Below are 20,424 nucleotides of genomic sequence, written 5' to 3'. Positions count from 1 at the left end.
CTGGATCCGGGTTTGAGTAGAAGCTACGCCCTGAATTCTCTACAATATACAGTGCCTTCAAAAAGTATTCAGACATTCAGTATTTCACATTTGGTTAGGTTACAGCCTTATTCTAAAATGTATTAACTTGTTTGTTTTTTCCCCATATCAATCTACACACAATAACCCATAATGAAAAAGCAAAAACGTTTTATAAAAAATAAAAAAAATGTTTGCTAATTTATATACATAAAAAAATTGAAATATCACGTAAATATTCAGACCCTTCACTCAGTACTTTGTTGAAGAACCTTTGGCAGCGATTACAGCCTTGAGTCTTCTTGGGTATGACACTACAAGCTTGGCACAACTGTATTTGGGGAGCTTCTCCCATTCTTCTCTGCAGATCCTCTCAAACTCTGTCAGGTTGGATGGGGAGTGTTGCTGCACAGTTATTTTCAGGTCTCTCCAGAGATGTTCAATAGGGTTCGAGTCTGGGCTCTGGCTGGGCCACTCAAGGACATTCAGAGACTCGTCCCAAAGCCACTCCTGTGTTGTCTTGGCTGTGTGCTTAGGGTCGTTGTCCTGTTGGAAGGTGAACCTTCGCCCCAGTATGAGGTCCTGAGCGCTCTGGAGCAGGTTTTTATCAAAGAACTCTCTGTACTTTGCTCTGTTCATCTTTCCCTCAATTCTGACTAGTCTCCTAGTCCCTGCCACTGAAAAACATCCCCACAGCATGATGCTGACACCACCATGCTTCACCGTAGGTATGGTGTTAAGGGAATTTTTATAAATTATGACTATGTATACATTTCAATCACGACTGACTAATCAGAATACTATTATGTTACTGTATATGTATGAATTTTCTTTTTAATCCTAGTACTGAATATAATGTGTGTAAATATAATCAAGAATTAGAATAATGACTGTCTGTTCCTTGGTAGAACTGAATGAACTATATCACCAGACTGGCTAGAATGCTTATCTACACAGGCTGACCTTGGCTCTAGGCGAGGTGGGAAGGCTTGAGAACTAGAGCCTTTCTACCAGTGTCAAGAAGAGACGAAACATTTAGAAAACGCTGACGTCATTTTCAGTTTATAATCTGTGGTAAAATGTATCATGAGCAGTACTCGTGAATAAACGCTGCTGGTTGACTTTAAGACTGGGCTCTGTCCATTTTATACAAATAACGGTCATACAAATTCTTATGAATTGACAGATTGTTTGATTTTAATTGGGTATTAAAACAGAGGAATTTAATTCCTGTAACAGATGGTGCCAGGTTCCCTCTAGACTTGGCATTCAGGCCAAAGAGTTCCATCTTAGTTTCATCAGAACAGAGAATCTTGTTTCTCATGGTTTGAGAGTCTGTAGGTGTCTTTTGACAATCTCCAAGCGGGCTGTCATGTGCCTTTTACTGAGTAGTGGCTTCCGTATGGCCACTATACCATAAAGACCTAATTAGTGGAGTGCTGCAGAGATGCTTGTCCATCTGGAAGGTTCTCCCATCTCCACAGAGGAACTCTAGAGCTCTGTCAGAGTGACCATCAGATTCTTGGTCACCTCCCTAACCAAGGCCCTTTTCCCCAGATTGCTCAGTTCTAGGAAGAGTCTTGATGCTTCCAAACTTTTTCCTATTAAGAAAGATGGAGGCCACTGTGTTCTTGGGGACCTTCAATGCTGCAGAAATGTTTTGGTACCCTTCCCCAGATCTGTGCCTCGACACAGTCCTGTTTTAGAGCTCTACGGACAATTCCTTTGACCTCATGGCTTAGTTTTTACATGCACTGTCAACTGTGGGACGTTATATTAGACAGGTGTGTTCCTTTCCAAACCATGCCCAACCAACTGAATTTACCACAGGTGGACTCCAATCAAGTTGAGGAAACATCTCAAGGATGATCAATGGAAACAGTATGATCCTGAGCTCAATTTCGAGTCTCAAAGCAAAGGGTCTGAATACTTATGTAAATAAGTATTCATTATAGGGGATTGTAAGTAGATTGATAAGATTTTTTTGTAATTTAATCAATTTTAGAATAAGGCTGTAACATAACAAAATGTGGAAAAGGTCAAGGGGTCTGAATACTTTCCGAATGCACTGTATGCTGGCCCAAAGGTTCCATTGCCACAATAAAACTAAATTAGGATGAGAATGTCATAATATTAGTGCCGAGTTTGAGAATAGTTTGCCTCACTATGGCTTTGGAACTACTTCCACCTACTCAGTCTAATATTTCTCGGCTTAATCTGTGTCATGGAAACCTGCCCTTTACTTACATCTATTTTTTTTCTCCTGGTGCAATGTTTCTAGTGTTGCATATTGTTGTGTCTGTTTTTAAAATTGTACGGTTATTGTTTGCTTCTTGAGAGTATAGGCTCCTTGTACTAACACTACATTTAACATGTGTTTTTTGGTAGAGATACATCTATAATTTGATTTATACGATCTACTTTTGTTTTTATCTCTGTCAATGTGACATCTAGTGGCCCTTTTGTGTACTTCAATTATCCATTGCTGTCTGATTATCTCTGCTCTGTGTGTGGCCTTGTCGGCCCACTATTTTTGTGGAGATACACTTGAAAACAAATGGTCAGAAGTGAACGCATTGAGTTTCACATTCTACAAGTTCTCTTGGCTACTAGGCAGTATGTCTACAGTAGGAGCATACGCCTTAAAACAGAAACACTACCACTGCAGTGCTATAATATAATGACATGTGTGTTTTTAAGCAACTATATTCATTTTCTAGTTAATTTTGTTAATATAATTCATGCATTACATTGGTCCAGAAATGATGAGAACACACACACGCACCGGGGTCTGGATTTTCCCACCTCATCATAAGCTCTCACCACTGACCACACACCCATCTTTTATGATCTACAAAAATAATTTTGGGGCAGATAGAATATCAGTTTTGCTTTTACTAGATTGTATTGAGAAGGGAGACCTGGTCAGTGATCCTCAACCTGCCATCCTCAGGCTTTGAGAATGCACGCCTACATTGTCCATACCTTTTATGTGTAAGTGCACCCGCTCATCTGTTTGTTGGTTGTGCCTGTAGGTTCGTAGCCCAGCTGACGTGACCCACGTGACCACACAGCGAGAAAGAGCAGTGACTCACTGGTCTGGACAGGAGGCTGTTTGTCAATGCAACATTTGATTGGTTCTCTCAAATGTTCGTTTTTTTCCTGGGTAGTTGAGACCTGTCGTAATGGCAGGGGTTGGCACTCAGGGGCTGTGTTTAACTCTGCCTGTGTGTTTGAGTGAGAGAGACACTTAGGAGAACCATCCAGTAAAAGCACAGTCTTCTTCATTATCAACACATTGTTTCAACAACATCAAAGCAGCCTTTCTGGACACTGAAGTCAGGAGGACTTTGAGATTGGGTGTTAGCCAGACTAGTTGGTTCGAGCCTTTGGCTATGAATCTCTTTCACTCTACTCCGTAATCATACAGAGCTGCTGCAAACCTCTCATATTAGACCCCTTTGGAAAATGCCTTGTGAGACAGTGTAATGCCAGTTTACTTAGGTTATATACTGAACAATAATATAAACGCAACATGTATAAAGTGTTGGTCCCATGTTTCATGAGCTGAAATAAAGGATCCCAGAAATGTTCCATATGCACAAAAAGCTTCTTTCTCTCAAATTATGTAAACACATTTGTTTACATCTCTGTTAGTGAGCATTTCCCATTTGCCAAGATAATCTATCCACCTGATATGTGTGGCATATCAAGAAGTTAATTAAACAGCATGATCATTATCACAGGTGCACCTTGTGCTGGGGAAAATAAAAGGCCACTCTAAAATGTGCAGTTATGTCACACAACACAATGCCACACGTGTCTGAAGTTTTGAGGGAGCGTGCAATTGGCATGCTGACTGCACAAATGTCCACCAGAGCTGTTTCCAGATAATTTAATGTTTATTTCTCTACCATAAGCTGCCTCCAACGTCATTTTGGAGAATTTGGCAGTACGTCCAACCGGCCTCAGGACCGCAGACCATGTGTAACCACGCCAGCCCAGGACCTCCACATCCGGCTTCTTCACCTGCGGGATTGTCTGAGACCAGCCATCCGGATGGCTGATGAAACAGGAGTATTTCTGTCTGTAATAAAGCCCTTTTGAAGGGAAAAAGTCATTCTGATTGGCTGCGCCTGGCTCCCCAGTGGGTGGGCCTGGCTCCCAAGTGGGTAGGCCTACGTGCCCCTGCTCAGTCATATGAAATCCATAGATTAGGGCGTAATTAATTTGTTTAAATTGACTGATTTCCTTATATGAACCGTAACTCAGTAAAATCATTGAAATCGTTGCATGTTGCATTTATATTTTTGTTCAGTCTAATGTTTTGTGCATGGTTGCTAGTGGCCTACATTATTAATCTGCCTTTAAGGATAAGGAAAACCAGCTCCAAAGAACAAAGTTTGGGCCTCTCTAATGCCCAATTAATTTGAATTTTACAAGGGCAGTTCTGTTACTGAAGGGGGTAGCACTTTACTGTACATACACTACAAGCAGTGAATATAAAGCGGTACGGTCCGGTATAGCATCCCGGCAAAATAAATAGTGAGGGTACTCTATACCTGTAAAACATGAGCCTATCACAATAATGACAACAATATGTTTAAAAAAAAAATTGTTCTGCCTAAAAACATCGAAACTTCTCTCACCCAGTGGCATGAGGGCTATTTAGGTGAGTGCTGATGTCGCCCGGTGATAACCAGTGCCAACTTTACCAAATGCAGTGTCACAAAATATTTAGATTGTCCATGCCTAGCACACCTCTACAGGATGCTGTTGGAGATGTATTAATGAGGAGAGAGAAAGTGCAGGAGAATTCAACTAAAAAGGGAAGCTGTTTTGGTGGGGGGGGGGATTTTTTTTTGTGTGTGGGATGCATGCCAGCAAAGCCACTTACACAACACTAAAATTGCACTATAACGTTGCCCACAATTGTTAGGGCCTACATTTGTATTTTAACTAGGCAAGTCAGTTAAGAACAAATTCTTATTTACAATGACGGCCAACCCCAGACGACGCTAGGCCAATTGTGCGCTGCCCTATGGTACTCCCAATCACAGCCGGATGTGATACAGCCTGGATTCGAACCAGACTGTAGTGACACCTCTTGCACTGAGATGTAGTGCCTGAGACCGCTGCGCGACCCAGGAGCCCTACATAAAGCTCTCCCAACAGCAGAGCCCCAACAGCAATCCCAACACCTTACCAATGCTACACCTGTCTATCAGCGGAGCCTTATCTGGCAGCGAAACAGTTCATTCAGCCTTATTTACTGCCTTTTAAAAAAACGTAGCTGATATGGCTGACTTGCTTAAAAAAATGTGGTTTCTACTGACAATTGAGAAGTACAAAAAACTATGGCATAAAGGGACGACAAGCGTATAAGAGGCAGTCCGTAATCCGTAACACTTCGATCACACCGACAGCGTCATTGCATTTTAGTACACCAGAATTACATTAATTTCCAATGAAACACTGTTTGCCTTGCAGCATTGCGTTGTAGAGGCAGTTGCAGAGCTTTCGGTGTAGTGCATACATTGGATTTATCGAACATATGCATCAAACTGTATGCTTCAAACTGTATGCCTAGATGGCTTGAGCGAAATGGTAGCGGAAGGTGAATGTTGAACTTTGGCTGCATGCATATCCAGATGAATACATACTATTTTTTGCCATGACGCTGTTGGTTTGTTCCAAGTGTAAGACATTAATGAGCGAGCTAGGATAGACGTAGTCAATATAATTATTTGTTCAGCACATTTGAAATATATAGCGACAGATTTCAGAACATGGGCCGTTCTTACAGTGTTCTCCCTGTACACCAAAGCAGAACTGTAGGATAAATAAAGGGGGTACATAAGCAAACAATGAAGGCTCTTACAATATTCAATGATTATTTTTCTCAGAAACAGGTTATAGGCTACATGTGCACCAACAAGTCAGAACAGTAGGTGGAATTAAGGGGTGAAAATAGACCAAATTCTTAGGGTGAGGCACAAAGGCTTACTAACAGCTTACTACACAACATATACTTAGTATTACTTTCTTAGCTACAGTATACATATCTCCTTGGCATATTACATAATTTATGCAGCAGCATACAATACATTTTTGGACTTTCCTTGTTGTGCTGTGCTCACTTGAACAGGAAGGTGGAGCGACATTCCTTCGTGGGCAAATTTTGTCATCAAACTTTGTCATCAAAGTCTGCCATTCTCTGGATTTATGGTGCTTTCAAGACAACTGGGAACTCAAAGAAGAAAAAGGGTTGAATCGTTATGATGCCAGTGATCTTCAGGTCGTAGCTCTAGAAACTTAAACATGTATTTTCCCAGTAGTAGCTAGTTTTTTCCCAAGTTCCCAGTTGTCTTGAACTCACTAAAGTCAGATTTTGCAGTTCCGAGTTAACAGTTATTTTGAGCATGGCACAAATCATACTTCATTGACAGCATGGTCAATGTTGAATGTTTATAATTTTAAACTAGGAGAAGAGACCCTTAATCTTAGACTTGGGACCACACAGCCACTCCACTGAATAGCAGGCTAATGATCGCTTTGCAATGCTTGCAGTTAGCCACGGATTCCTTTCAAACCACTCATTGTTGAATTTGTTGTGTAATGTTTATGTCCAATGGCCGATGAGCACCGAAACATTTTATCTATAATTTCTCTTCATTATTTCTCTTCATATGACAATGATTAAAAAGGATTTGCCAGTAGATTGTCGACTTGATTTATGATGATGACTGCTAGCTAAGATTTTGAAAGTATGATGTTGACATGATCAGTCCAATCAAAGCTACTGTACATATAATGTGATTTGATGTCATTTTATCTGTGGCCAATGACCTTGAGCCTTCTTGGATGGGCACTTCTAATGTAACTCTACGGCAGCACCCCAGGGGCTAGAATTTTTTAGGTCTACCCTTAGACTTGGTGCTGACGTAGTTTCACCATGGGTGACAGAACACTGAGCCAATCACGGTGCAATGCTCCGTATTTTCTGCTGGCTTGCCTCACCTCCACAGAAAGCACTGAGCTAGGCTGAAACACCTGCTTTTGGAGCTGCCTTACTCAAGAAAACAAAAAAGAGACCATGTTTGTATGCGGCTTTATTAACTCAATTATATATATTTTTTACATTGTTTGCAAACTGATATGGGACACAGCCAAAATAACATGCAAAACAGGAAGCCCCCCCCCCCCCCCCCCCCCCACGTGCCCTGAATGACGGGTTGCCACAGATTGCTATAACATATGATGTGGTTAGCAGATACATAAAATGTATATCCAGGCGTTGTAAAATCTGGCATGCCTCTGAGCAGAGGAACCCCCCTTAGGTAAAGCTTCACATGTCCTTGAGTTTAGATTGCATAAACCACGCTACTATACAGGATACCTGCATTGAGTATAGAACCGCCCTGATGCTTGTCGTCTTGCATCAGATAAAAATTTGGGATAAATGTCCGATAAAAATGTAGGACATTGCCCCTGTGCTGCGTTTTTGGGAATACGTTTGATCAATATTAACTACAGGCGTTTTTATCTCTCTGATTTTTATCTCTCTGGTCTAGCAGCAAATAGTGAATATATGTTATTTTATTTTACACCGGTCTCATCTCAACTACTCCATTGCTATGCAAGTTTTTAAAAAAGCATGAGTCATGCATGTCTTTCTTCCAGAGTGCCGCAGCACACACGCGCACACATGCACACGCAGTTCGGTGCAGCAGCGCATCCCGCGCCTCACTGCAGTGAAAAACGTCCCATCCACCTACAGCACACACGCATTGCGTCTCCGCTAGTTATTTTGTTTAGCTCCCATCAACACCAACGCGTTAGGAGTAGCTGAACGCGCCTTATCGACATTATAAATCAGAAAATAAATTAAGGAATAACTTTCTTGTTCGAACCAGAGGAGGTAAGACAGAATACACACTTTAATGCGGCATGCTTTGTGAGATGGTCTAACTGGGACATGACGTAGCACGTTCCTGTCTTATGTAGCCCAAATTAGCAGGTGTATGGTTACATTTACAATATCCTACCCGTATTTATCTAATTTGACGACCACAGAACATTGCAGATATTTATCGGTTTTCTGACTAAAGCTTTATCTTCGATATTTGTGAAGAAGATAATCTATAGTATGGTGATGAGCTCGTCCTCACATGGGTTAAAGTTGTGTGATGATGGCGCAGTACAGGGTTTGGAGAATTGCCAAAATCGACTGCGGTCCTGATGTTGCTCTTTTGTCACCAGCGGCAGACGTCTCAATTTACCTCCCTCTGAAATATTTTGAAGTTAATTGGAATGCAAACATGATATTGATTTATGTTAACGAAGAGTTCTTGATCATTTACGTCATATATTTGTTATTTTTTAAATGTAATTGAGAGCCTGCATGTTCAAGATCACAATGACCTGTAATTGCCTGTTGTTCCCAGAGTTCATAATAACCTTTGTCAAGACAAATTGCAGGTTTTGCCCACTAATGCATATGCATTTTTGTTCAAACGAAAGATGGCGTGTTTACAACCAATGTCAATGAAGTATCCCAAATTCCTCATATTATCCTGCAAAAAGATTTCCTGCAGTTTCATTTTAGCTGTCTTTATTATTGCTGGGCTCCTCAAAAAACATACATTTTCCCCTCCTCATAACCCTTTTCATCTTTGTATACTCCTCTAGTAATTTACTGCAGCTTTCATTCATTGCCTTGTCCATCATTTTCTCAGTTCATTACTGTTTATCTATGCCATTTTGTGTAGCTTTTCTGCATCTAAAGCCTTGTCAGCCTCGACAACATGGGCCTCAAAAGCCAGGACCCCCTGCCTCCCACTAGCAATCTCACCTCAGGACAAGTGGGCTCCTTCCAGAAGGTGGAGCCTAAAACCTTGGGGGTGAGTGACGTCTTCACATAGGCATTAAAAAAAATAAAAAATAAAAATGATTTAACTAGCAAGTCAGTTAGGAACAAATTATTATTTACAATAACAACAATAAAGCAAGAAGGGAGAGACAACAATACATCACGCAAAGCAGCCACAACTGTCAGTTAGAGTGTCCATGATTGAGTCTTTGAATGAAGAGCTTGAGATAAAACTGTCTAGTTTGAGTGTTTGTTGCAGCGAACTGAAAAGAGGAGCGACCCAGGGATGTGCATGCTTTGGGGACCTTTAACAGAATGTGACTGGCAGAACGGGTGCTGTATGTGGAGGATGAGGGCTGCAGTAGGTTTCTCAGATAGGGGGGAGTGAGGCCTAAGAGGGTTTTATAAATAAGCAACAACCAGTGGGTCTTGCAACGGGTATACAGAGATGACCAGTTTACAGAGGAGTATAGAGTGCAGTGATGTGTCCTATAAGGACAATAGGTGGCCGAATGGTAAAGAACATCTAGCCGCTTGAGAGCACCCTTACCTGCCGATCTATAAATTACGTCTCCGTAATCTATCATGGGTAGGATGGTCATCTGAATCAGGGTTAGTTTGGCAGCTGGGGTGAAAGAGGAGCAAATACGATAGAGGAAACCAAGTCTAGATTTAACCTTAGTCTGCAGCTTTGATATGTGCTGAGAGAAGGACAGTGTACTTTCTAGCCATACTCCCAAGTACTTTTATTCAAGCTCTAAACAAGCTCTAAACCCTCAGAGGTAGTCATCACACCTATGGGGAGAGGGGCATTCTTCTTACCAATCCACATGACCTTTGTTTTGGAGGTGTTCAGAACAAGGTTAAGGGCAGAGAAAGCTTGTTGGACACTAAGAAAGCTTTGTTGTAGAGCTTTTAACACAAATTCTGGCGAGGGGCCAGTTGAGTATAAGACTGTATCATCTGTATATAAATGGGTGAGAGAGCTTCCTACTGCCTGAGCTATGTTGTTGATGTAAATTGAGAATACTGTGGCGCCTAGGATCGAGCCTTGTGGTACACCCTTGGTGACAGGCAGTGGCTGAGACAGCAGATGTTCTGACTTTAAATGCTGCACCATTTGAGAGAGGTAGTTAGCAAACCAGGTCAAAGACCCCTCAGCGACACCAATACTCCAGTCATCAATACAGATGGTTGTGATACACTATAAGGATATGATATGAATCAATAACAGCTTAAATTCTGTACTGTAGAATAAAGCATCATCACGATACCTTATAATATAATGATAATATATTCATATTCCCAGCCTGAATCAAATCCATAACTGGGTCTTGTTCAGTAGGCACCAAATGAAGCAGGAAAAAAATTAATCAGGGAGTGATTTCTGGACATAATAGCGAAGGCCCAATTCCATTTTCGAATTTCAAAATGTTTTGCTATGGTGTGTCCTGCTGAACACAACTATGGGGTTACCAAACACTTTGCTGTAGATGAGCCATCGAACCACATAATGTCCTTTTAATGGTACTGATGAGAGTTCTTAATGTATTGTCTCAGGCCGTCCAGATCATCATCGGGTGTCTTGTCCTCTGCTTGAGCGCCTCTGTGTTGCAGCTCCACGAGATCCACTTCACTGGTGATGTCGCTGTCCTTTTGATTGTTGTCTTACAGGTGAGTGAGCCATTGCTGACCCCAACCAAAGATCTACAATTAGATGTCCCTACCCCCAATCCTAATCTTAACCATTAGGGCAATAAAATCAATCCCAGCCCTTTATCAGTTAGTAAGGGCAACTTCTACCTACTCCAGATGACATGTACCAGTCAGAATTTACTGGCCAAGTATCAACTATTACAACAGCGCCCTCTACATTGGCAGTGTGTCTTTAGGCCAGATCGGGCCAACCCTCCTCCTGGAGAGCTACCCTCCTGCAGGCTTTTCTAGAATAGATCATTTATTTGTTGAATCAGTTATTTTAATCTCTGTATAGGTGTGTAATCTGACCTGTGAGTCATGTGTCTTATTCTGTTATGGGTATACTCCCACAGCTCATCCTGTCTGGGTCGGTCCTTGTCCACGCGGGCAGGAAGCCTTCTCTCTTTTGGGTGGGTATAATGCAATTGGTGCGCATTCAGCTGGTTACATTTTTTGCTGCATTTTTCAACAGTATGTACCGAACAACACATTATCCCAAAATGCTGCACACCATTCTTGGAGGTATGTTTACTCCTGTTGTGGCAGAGTGTGACCACTGATATTTGTGAGTGATGTAGGCAATTTATAAGAAATCACACAAACCCCCCAAAAAATAACTTTCAATGTATAATATTTTCTGTCAATCTGGGCGTATTCAGTGTAGTGGTGTACTCTCTCCCCAGGTGAAATGTACCCTGGTGCTGCACTTGATTAGTGCTGCCTTCTCCACGGCTGCTCTTGGCCTGATGTCCAAACACCTGCCCTACCGCCAGGACTCCTACCACTGTGAACACTGCCGGAGACTGGAGCTGCATGCCGTGGTAACCAGTCATTCTAACAGTATACCTTGAATTATTACATCAATTTGCGTATAAACAATTATTACATACAATACCGTTCAAAGGTTTGGGGTCACTTAGAAATGTCCTTGTTTTTGAAAGAAAAGCAAATTTTTTGTCCATTAAAATAACATAAAATTGATCGGAAATACAGTGTAGACATTGTTAATGTTGTAAATGACTATTGTAGCTGGAAATTGATGATTTTTAATGGAATATCAACATTGGCTTACAGAGGCCCATTATCAGCAACCATCACTCCTGTGTTCCAATGGCATGTTGTGTTAGCTAATCCAAGTTGTATCATATTTAAAGGCTAATATATCATTAGAAAACCATTTTGTAATTATATTAGCACAGCTAAAAACTGTTCTGGTTAAAGAAGCAATAAAACTGGTCTTCTTGAGTCTAGTTGAGTATCTGGAGCATCAGCATTTGTGGGCTTGATTACAGGTTCAAAATGGACAGAAGCAAAGACCTTTCTTCTGAAACTCATCAGTCTATTCGTGTTCTGAGAAATGAAGGCTATTCCATACAAGAAATTGCCAAGAAACTGAAGATCTAACACAACGCTGTGTACTTCTCCCTTCACAGAACAGCGCAAACTGGCTCTAACCAGAGTAGAAAGAGGAGTGGGAGGCCCCGGTGCACAACTGAGCAAGAGGACAAGTACAGTGCCTTGCGAAAGTATTCGGCCCCCTTGAACTTTGCGACCTTTTGCCACATTTCAGGCTTCAAACATAAAGATATAAAACTGTATTTTTTTGTGAAGAATCAACAACAAGTGGGACACAATCATGAAGTGGAACGACATTTATTGGATATTTCAAACTTTTTTAACAAATCAAAAACTGAAAAATTGGGCGTGCAAAATTATTCAGCCCCTTAACTTTCAGTGCAGCAAACTCTCTCCAGAGGTTCAGTGAGGATCTCTGAATGATCCAATGTTGACCTAAATGACTAATGATGATAAATACAATCCACCTGTGTGTAATCAAGTCTCCGTATAAATGCACCTGCACTGTGATAGTCTCAGAGGTCCGTTAAAAGCGCAAAGAGCATCATGAAGAACAAGGAACACACCAGGCAGGTCCGAGATACTGTTGTGAAGAAGTTTAAAGCCGGATTTGGATACAAAAAGATTTCCCAAGCTTTAAACATCCCAAGGAGCACTGTGCAAGCGATAAAATTGAAATGGAAGGAGTATCAGACCACTGCAAATCTACCAAGACCTGGCCGTCCCTCTAAACTTTCAGCTCATACAAGGCGAAGACTGATCAGAGATGCAGCCAAGAGGCCCATGATCACTCTGGATGAACTGCAGAGATCTACAGCTGAGGTGGGATACTCTGTCCATAGGACAACAATCAGTCGTATATTGCACAAATCTGGCCTTTATGGAAGAGTGGCAAAAAGAAAGCCATTTCTTAAAGATATCCATAAAAAGTGTCGTTTAAAGTTTGCCACAAGCCACCTGGGAGACACACCAAACATGTGGAAGAAGGTGCTCTGGTCAGATGAAACCAAAATTGAACTTTTTGGCAACAATGCAAAACGTTATGTTTGGCGTAAAAGCAACACAGCTGAACACACCATCCCCACTGTCAAACATGGTGGAGGCAGCATCATGGTTTGGGCCTGCTTTTCTTCAGCAGGGACAGGGAAGATGGTTAAAATTGATGGGAAGATGGATGGAGCCAAATACAGGACCATTCTGGAAGAAAACCTGATGGAGTCTGCAAAAGACCTGAGACAGGGACGGAGATTTGTCTTCCAACAAGACAATGATCCAAAACATAAAGCAAAATCTACAATGGAATGGTTCAAAAATAAACATATCCAGGTGTTAGAATGACCAAGTCAAAGTCCAGACCTGAATCCAATCGAGAATCTGTGGAAAGAACTGAAAACTGCTGTTCACAAATGCTCTCCATCCAACCTCACTGAGCTCGAGCTGTTTTGCAAGGAGGAATGGGAAAAAATTTCAGTCTCTCGATGTGCAAAACTGATAGAGACATACCCCAAGCGACTTACAGCTGTAATCGCAGCAAAAGGTGGCGCTACAAAGTATTAACTTAAGGGGGCTGAATAATTTTGCACGCCCAATTTTTCAGTTTTTGATTTGTTAAAAAAGTTTGAAATATCCAATAAATGTCGTTCCACTTCATGATTGTGTTCCACTTGTTGTTGATTCTTCACAAAAAAATACAGTTTTATATCTTTATGTTTGAAGCCTGAAATGTGGCAAAAGGTCGCAAAGTTCAAGGGGGCCGAATACTTTCGCAAGGCACTGTACATTAGAGTGTCTAGTTTGAGAAACAGACGCCTCACAAGTCCTCAACTGGCAGCTTCATTAAATAGTACCCGCAAAACACCAGTCTCAGTCAACAGTGACGAGGCAACTCCTGGATGCTGGCCTTCTAGGCAGAGTTGCAAAGAAAAAGCCATATCTCAGACTGGCCAATAAAAATAAAAGATTAAGATGGGCAAAAGAACACAGACACTGGGCAAAAGAACACAGACACTGGACAGAGGAACTCTGCCTACAAGGCCAGCATCCCAGAGTCTTGCCTCTTCACTGTTGACGTTGAGACTGGTGTTTTGCGGGTACTATTTAATGAAGCTGCCAGTTGAGGACTTGTGAGGCGTCTGTTTCTCAAACAAGACCCTCTAATATACTTGTCCTCTTGCTCAGTTGTGAAGGGAGTAGTACACAGTGTTGTACGAGATCTTCAGTTTCTTGGCAGTTTCTTGCATGGAATAGCCTTCATTTCTCAGAACAAGAATAGACTGACGAGTTTCATAAGAAACTTATTTGTTTCTGTCCATTTTGAGCCTGTAATCGAACCCACAAATGCTGATGCTCCAGATACTCAACTAGTCTAAAGAAGGCCAGTTATATTGCTTCTTTAACCAGAACAACAGTTTTCAGCTGTGCTAACATAATTACAAAATGGTTTTCTAATGATCAATTAGCCTTTTAAAATTATTAACTTGGATTAGCTAACACAACGTGCCATTGGAACACAGGAGTGATGGTTGCTGATTATGGGCCTCTGTAAGCCTATGTAGATATTCCATAAAAAATCAGCAGTTTTCAGCTACAATTGTCATTTACAACATTAACCATGTCTACACTGTATTTCAGATCAATTTTATGTTATCTTAATGGACAAAAAATGAGCTTTTCTTTCAATAACAAGAACATTTTTAATTGACCCCAAACTTTTTACATACATTTGCAAATTGAATAACATTATTTAAAAAAGCGTCTAAAAGAATTGCATAATTTTAGGAAGAAACAATGAAGTGCAGGCTGAATTTTGATGTAGTCATCATTGTTTAGTCAACCTTCTCGGTCATCTTGATTGAGTAGCTTACCATGTCACACATTCTCCCCCTTGAGAGTTCATGTGGTCAAAAGACATACAATCAGAGTCACAATGTAAAATTCCCCAACTCATTTGCTGAATTTCATATAATTTTAAGGTAGTTCTTTAATTTATTCTGACAAATGTTTTGAAAGATCGTTACCGTTGTTGTTTGAATAGATTTGTATCAGTTGCTGATATGCATTTTCTGAAACAATGTTTGCTCAGGACTAGGGTTGCAGAATTCCTGGAACTTTAATAAATTCCCTGGTTTTTCAGACACCTGGTTGGAGGATTCCGGATATCCTGCCTGTTCCCTCCTGATTCTGGGATCCTCCAACCGGGATTTCAGAAAAAACATTTCAATTTTTATAGAGAGCAAAAGGGTTGTTGCATCCAACAATAGCCTATACAAAAAAATCTATTATGTCTTTCGTGGAAGTATTAGTGTAATGTCTTCACTCAAGGCGGTATTCTGACATGAGATCAGCACGCTTAACTTAAATGAGCAAAGATGAATGCGTAAATCTGTGTTGCGCACACTTATCTGCTCAAGATATTATGCACTGTTCAAAACATTAAGAACATTAAGGTTTTTCCATGACAGACTGACCAGGTGAATCCAGGTGAAAGCTATAATCCCTCATTGATGTCACCTTTTTCAATCTACAAGGTGTCAAAAGCGTTCCACATGGATGCTGGCCCATGTTGACGCCAATTCTTCCCACAGTTGTGTCAAGTTGGCTGCCTGTCCTTTTCGGTGTTTGACCCTTCTTGATACACATGGGAAACTGTTGAGCATTAAATAACTAGCAGCTTTGCAGTTCTTGACACAACCCGGTGCATCTGGCACCTACTACCATACCCCGTTCAAAGGCACTTAAATCTTTGTTGTTCTGAGGGCAAAGGGGGTGGGGGGGTGTAAGTCAATATTAGGAAGCTGTTCCTAATGTTTGGTATAGTCAGTGTATATTTTTCTTTGCTATGTGCTGCTAGTTAAAAGCAACGTGTGGCCTATATACAGTACATCTGATTAAAGCAAAGTTTTCTGTAAAATAAGCATTAAAACATTAGTTGATTAATTGGTTCAGCACAGCACCCAGCTTCAAACCATACAGTAATGACGGAGAGGATCAGTTACATGGTTTTCATGAGTATTTCATCTACACAAATTTTTTTTGTTTTGAGTTAGGCACTCCAATCTCCACCAGGGAATACTGGCAGACATGCATACCTTTATTTCGGCCGCCAAGTGGATTTGTTTAATGGCCTATATTTCAACATTGCTCCCATTACACATGATTTATGACCACTTTATCAAAACATATGAATATCTCAAAAAAACATCCCACAACAACTTTAAATGTGTCAATTAAGTGTGCAGGCTTTTCTTTTTCTGCCACATCACATATTAGTAGTAGATATCAGTACCACAACAAAAATAATTGTTTAAATGTCATTATTGTTTAAACAAAACAGCAAATTAAAGCAATCATTGATGAAACATGTAATAAGTGTTTTAGGGTTTGGTATTACCTAGAATGATTAAAAACGACCTTTAAAAAAATTCAGCAAAGGAGTTTTGGATTTTGATTATTGTGGCAAGGCAAAGACCAATTTTAACAACATTGTTCTAAACTGTAAAAAGGCTGCAATGGAACAATTTTGCCTAAACTATTTATGGTGGGAGCTATGTCAAAATGGGGTCATGCATCAAAGTCTTTGACCCACTTTATTCTGTGTCTGCATAGGAGGTAGCATACACACATATTCTACTGTGCTAACACGACTGCTGAAACTTAGTCCTCATATAGAACAGTACGAAACCTGTGTGGGATCTAGAATTGAATGTAAATGACATTTCTATTTTTGATGACACTATTAAGGTTTTAATTGATGATACAGCCAATCATCTATTGTATTTTTGCCATATTTTAAAGTAAAAAATATGTAAGAACATATGAAGAGTTTCTGTTTATAGAATAGAAACACCATATGAGTATCTTATCTAGGTTAATGTAGTTTCAAGGGAAAAAGTGTAATTGTTCTTCAAAATGGAACATGTCTTTCTTTGTGTTTACTGTTTACTGCAGCAACATTGTTTCAGGAAATGCACTGGGCTGATCGAAATGAAATGTAAAGTAAGTAGTTGACCACTATTGTAGATATGTTCTGGTCAATGCTAACACTTGGTAGGTTGCAGTATTTCTGCCTTGTTCGTATAGGTAATATAACAAAGCATTACCCGAAGAGGTATTGCAGCAAAAGTTTTAAATAACATCTTACCCAATTGTAAGTTTAGATAGGTATTAGTTGTTATACATTTTATTCACTGTCATGTGGTTGATTATTTGGCTATTCAAAAGGCCTAGTTTGACATCTGTTTGTATTATCTTGCTAAATTAATTAATTAATAAGATCTGACATTATAGTTTGCTTTTTGGACAATGTGTTTTATCCCGCAATTGCATTCATTTGATGCTGTATGGAATTTATTGATGCTACTGTAATATCAAGCATTTTTCTCTGGACCACAATACCACTGTCCATCCCGCATGCCTTTCATCACCTGTCTCTCTCCCGCATGGGTGGTTTCTTATAGCTCCTGATTGACGGCATCATAGGTACTCTGGTTATCTTCCTTATTCTGGAGCTGATCATCTGCATCACAGCCATGCTGTTTGGCCTCAGTGTGCTGGCCTCAAGTGGTGGAATGCAGGTGAACCCACATATAACAGAACACATGGGAAAGGGCATTCTAAAATGCTCCACGCACCATTTTACATGTGCAGCGCTACCCGGGCATTGCGATTTAAAAACTGTAACAATTTAGAACACTGCAGATGGTGTTTGCTGCATGTGAAAATGTATTTCAATCTATTTATTTTATATGGGCTCAATTCAGACTTAGGAAATGTTTGCCTTTCCTGCGCTTCTCAGTATTTGGGATTTAGACTTACTTTACACAGGTGCGCAACAAGCTCTTTGAGAGTGGCTCCCTTATGCGCACTGAATACATTTAATTAAACTGCTGAAAACCCTCCCACTTGCTGGCCAACTGATTTCCTCATGGACTTTTCATTCAATGTGGTTTTCAGTTATCTAAAGCCATCCCTTTAAATACAGTGCACCTTTAATTCAAATATTCTTGACAGTCACTATAATAATTAGGGATCAATGAAAGAAAGCCATACAATAATAGGCCTATGCATATCTCAGTTTTAGCACCAATTGGTAAATTGAAAAAGTATCCGATCTGTACATTATTAAGGGTTAGGAACATATTTAGGGATCTACCTACTTAAAAAAACAGGTTTGGAGAGCCTTTACTGACAAAATATATTGGGGAATACAAAATACAGTGGTTTGATTATCCTGAAAGTTGCCATTCAGTTGTTCAATCCATTAAATATTGGAAGAGGAGAAAACTATAACAATAAGGGTACGCATCCCTTGCGGGCACAAAACGCGTACTGGTCAGAATACATGTGGAGAGAAGTCGGATCTGAATTCCCCCATATGTGCATAAATAATTGCCACCTTCTTAAGGACTTTGTTGTATGGGAAGTTTTAAGACATTTTACTTCAAAGTTTGTGAGTTCTTTCAGTGCAAATTGTGCCTTTTTTAAGAAAACAAAAATGATACCCTTCATGTATTAAAAAAAATGTCAGGGTGAACCCTCTATTACATATAGATACTGAACATCACAAGTTTATGTCTTGTTCTCCCTTTAACTTCCTCTTTCTTGCTCTCTCTCTAGTCATCCAGTGGAACTCAGCGCCCAGCCTACCCCCAGACTCGCCCCCCGGCAGGTCCCCCTGCTGTGCAGGCTGCAGCATCTCAGGTAGGGCCTAGCTAGCCCGGAGGGGTTAGCCTACCATATAGTGCCAGCCTAAAATGGCTTATCCATTTAGCACTGTTGGCTACCATTTACTGTGCATCTCTTGAGGTTTGATTACCTTGATGTGTTCGAGTAATAGATTATTCTAATGTCAAACATTACATGTCAATATAATAACTGTCTCTTTCTCAGTCTTTCTCTCTCCGCCTCTCTCCTTAAGCAGGTGGCCGTTGTTGTCACTGAACCCGATTCTGACCAGGTAGAGGAGGTCTCCACTCCCCCCACTGACCCACAGGTGGAGCCCATCGAGGCGGCTGAGCCCTAAACCAAACCTCCTTCATCCTCCACTCCAGCCACTTGGGCCGGATTATATGCGCAACAGTGTTGGTCTTAATCTGAATTCCAAATCGAGCCCTAGACAGTTCTGTAGATCTGAAACGATTAGATAGGTGGTGGAAATTCCACCCAGCCTACCTAAAGGCAAGGTGAAGCATTTGGCCTACATACTGTTCAAACCTTTCATATCCTTTCAGATCTACAGGAATGCCAAGGGGTATAGGGGCTAGGGGTTCATTGGGAATTCAGCTTTCTAAGGAGATGGTGTGGTGACTGGCAGTGCAAATTCTCATGAATGACATATAACTGTTTTGCCGTAAATGAAGGCACTCAAACCTGTATTGCCTCAGTAATTATTAAGCTATATAAAATGGGAAGAAAATGTCAATTGTTACCAATGTTATTCATTTTGAGGATGTTTGCAAAGCTACGAGACTGATTATAAGTATTATCATGGATGCAGAAAGTGAAGGATGAACATATAGGACAGGGGTTCTACATCTCTGATCCTGAGGAGGGTATGCAGGCTTTTGTTCTAGCCCAACACTAACACAGCAGTTTCAAATAATCAACTAATCAAGGTCTTAGTTTCTAACACTGTCACTGCATGGATTGGAGGATTCTAGGGACTAACTGAAGCTAATGTAAAATTGTATGTAGGTATACTTTCATTGCTTCTTTTGTTCTTTGGTGGCATCACACTTTTTGAGACCAAATAATACACGCCTTTATCACTACCGTGTCATAATACTGTATAGTGATGTATTCATGATGCTTCTTGCTTTACATAATATAATTCTGTTCATTGTTTTTAGTCTAGTTTTGCACATTCATGTATTTTAAAGTGAATGATATCACAGCTCTAATCACTTACCAAGCTAACCAACCAATGCTGGCAATGTATTGTCGTGCTCATTGAGAGGATTGTATCATGTTAGAATATAGAATAGTTGTAGATGAACACTGATGAACACATTAGAAAAAAGCAAGCAAATACTGTTACATGCCACATCAACACACAGAATACGTAATTGATCCCTACCATAGCCTAACCTTTTCCGTGTGTGTTATGATTCCATCATAAGAAACCTGACTTGTATTGCATTTGTTTGAATATCTACTTTCTTTATTTGTTTATTTATTACTTGTTTTTTTATTGAACAATTTGCTCTAACAAAGCAAAAGAGTCTCTTGCGTATGCTCTAATATTCTAGACATACTAAAATACTCAAACAGTAAGAATATTCTGGACTGCTCTAAAAAAAATAATAAAATGTATGTCCATTTGACATTTTAACCAAAAGCTAACTGACATTGTAGTACTCGTTTTTGTGTCATTCCAGCCCTTGTTGACCACTGAACTAACTTTTGCAGTTCTTCCTTTTGCGACATTACAGCACTTGTTGACCACCCTCTTTTCATTGTGAAGAAAAGTCACTGCTGTTACT

General features: G+C 40.3%; 1 protein-coding gene across 3 annotated transcripts; it reads left to right on the top strand.

Moving 5' to 3' along the window:
• The first annotated feature begins 7,794 nt into the window (after positions 1–7,794).
• Positions 7,795–20,284, top strand: LOC139391991 (membrane-spanning 4-domains subfamily A member 4A-like). Of its 3 annotated transcripts, none has more exons than XM_071139605.1 (9): positions 7,795–7,939; positions 8,790–8,921; positions 10,451–10,564; positions 10,942–10,998; positions 11,272–11,409; positions 16,892–16,939; positions 17,401–17,517; positions 18,560–18,643; positions 18,864–20,284. In XM_071139605.1, exons 2-9 carry the CDS (start codon positions 8,826–8,828, stop codon positions 18,963–18,965), a joined length of 756 nt encoding a protein of 251 aa, XP_070995706.1. In that variant the 5' UTR covers positions 7,795–7,939; positions 8,790–8,825; the 3' UTR covers positions 18,966–20,284. The 3 variants fall into 3 exon arrangements, with proteins under 3 accessions (XP_070995706.1, XP_070995705.1, XP_070995707.1); XM_071139604.1 differs by having other exon boundaries at positions 7,808–7,939; positions 18,861–19,105; XM_071139606.1 differs by lacking the exon at positions 16,892–16,939 and having other exon boundaries at positions 7,808–7,939; positions 18,861–19,105.
• Positions 20,285–20,424: the final 140 nt, after the last annotated feature.

This window comes from Oncorhynchus clarkii, chromosome 32 (assembly GCF_045791955.1).
Source record: "Oncorhynchus clarkii lewisi isolate Uvic-CL-2024 chromosome 32, UVic_Ocla_1.0, whole genome shotgun sequence".
Taxonomy (NCBI): domain Eukaryota; kingdom Metazoa; phylum Chordata; class Actinopteri; order Salmoniformes; family Salmonidae; genus Oncorhynchus; species Oncorhynchus clarkii.
The sequence above is the reverse complement of the archived record's forward strand: the minus strand, read 5'-3'. Positions and strand labels throughout refer to the sequence as shown.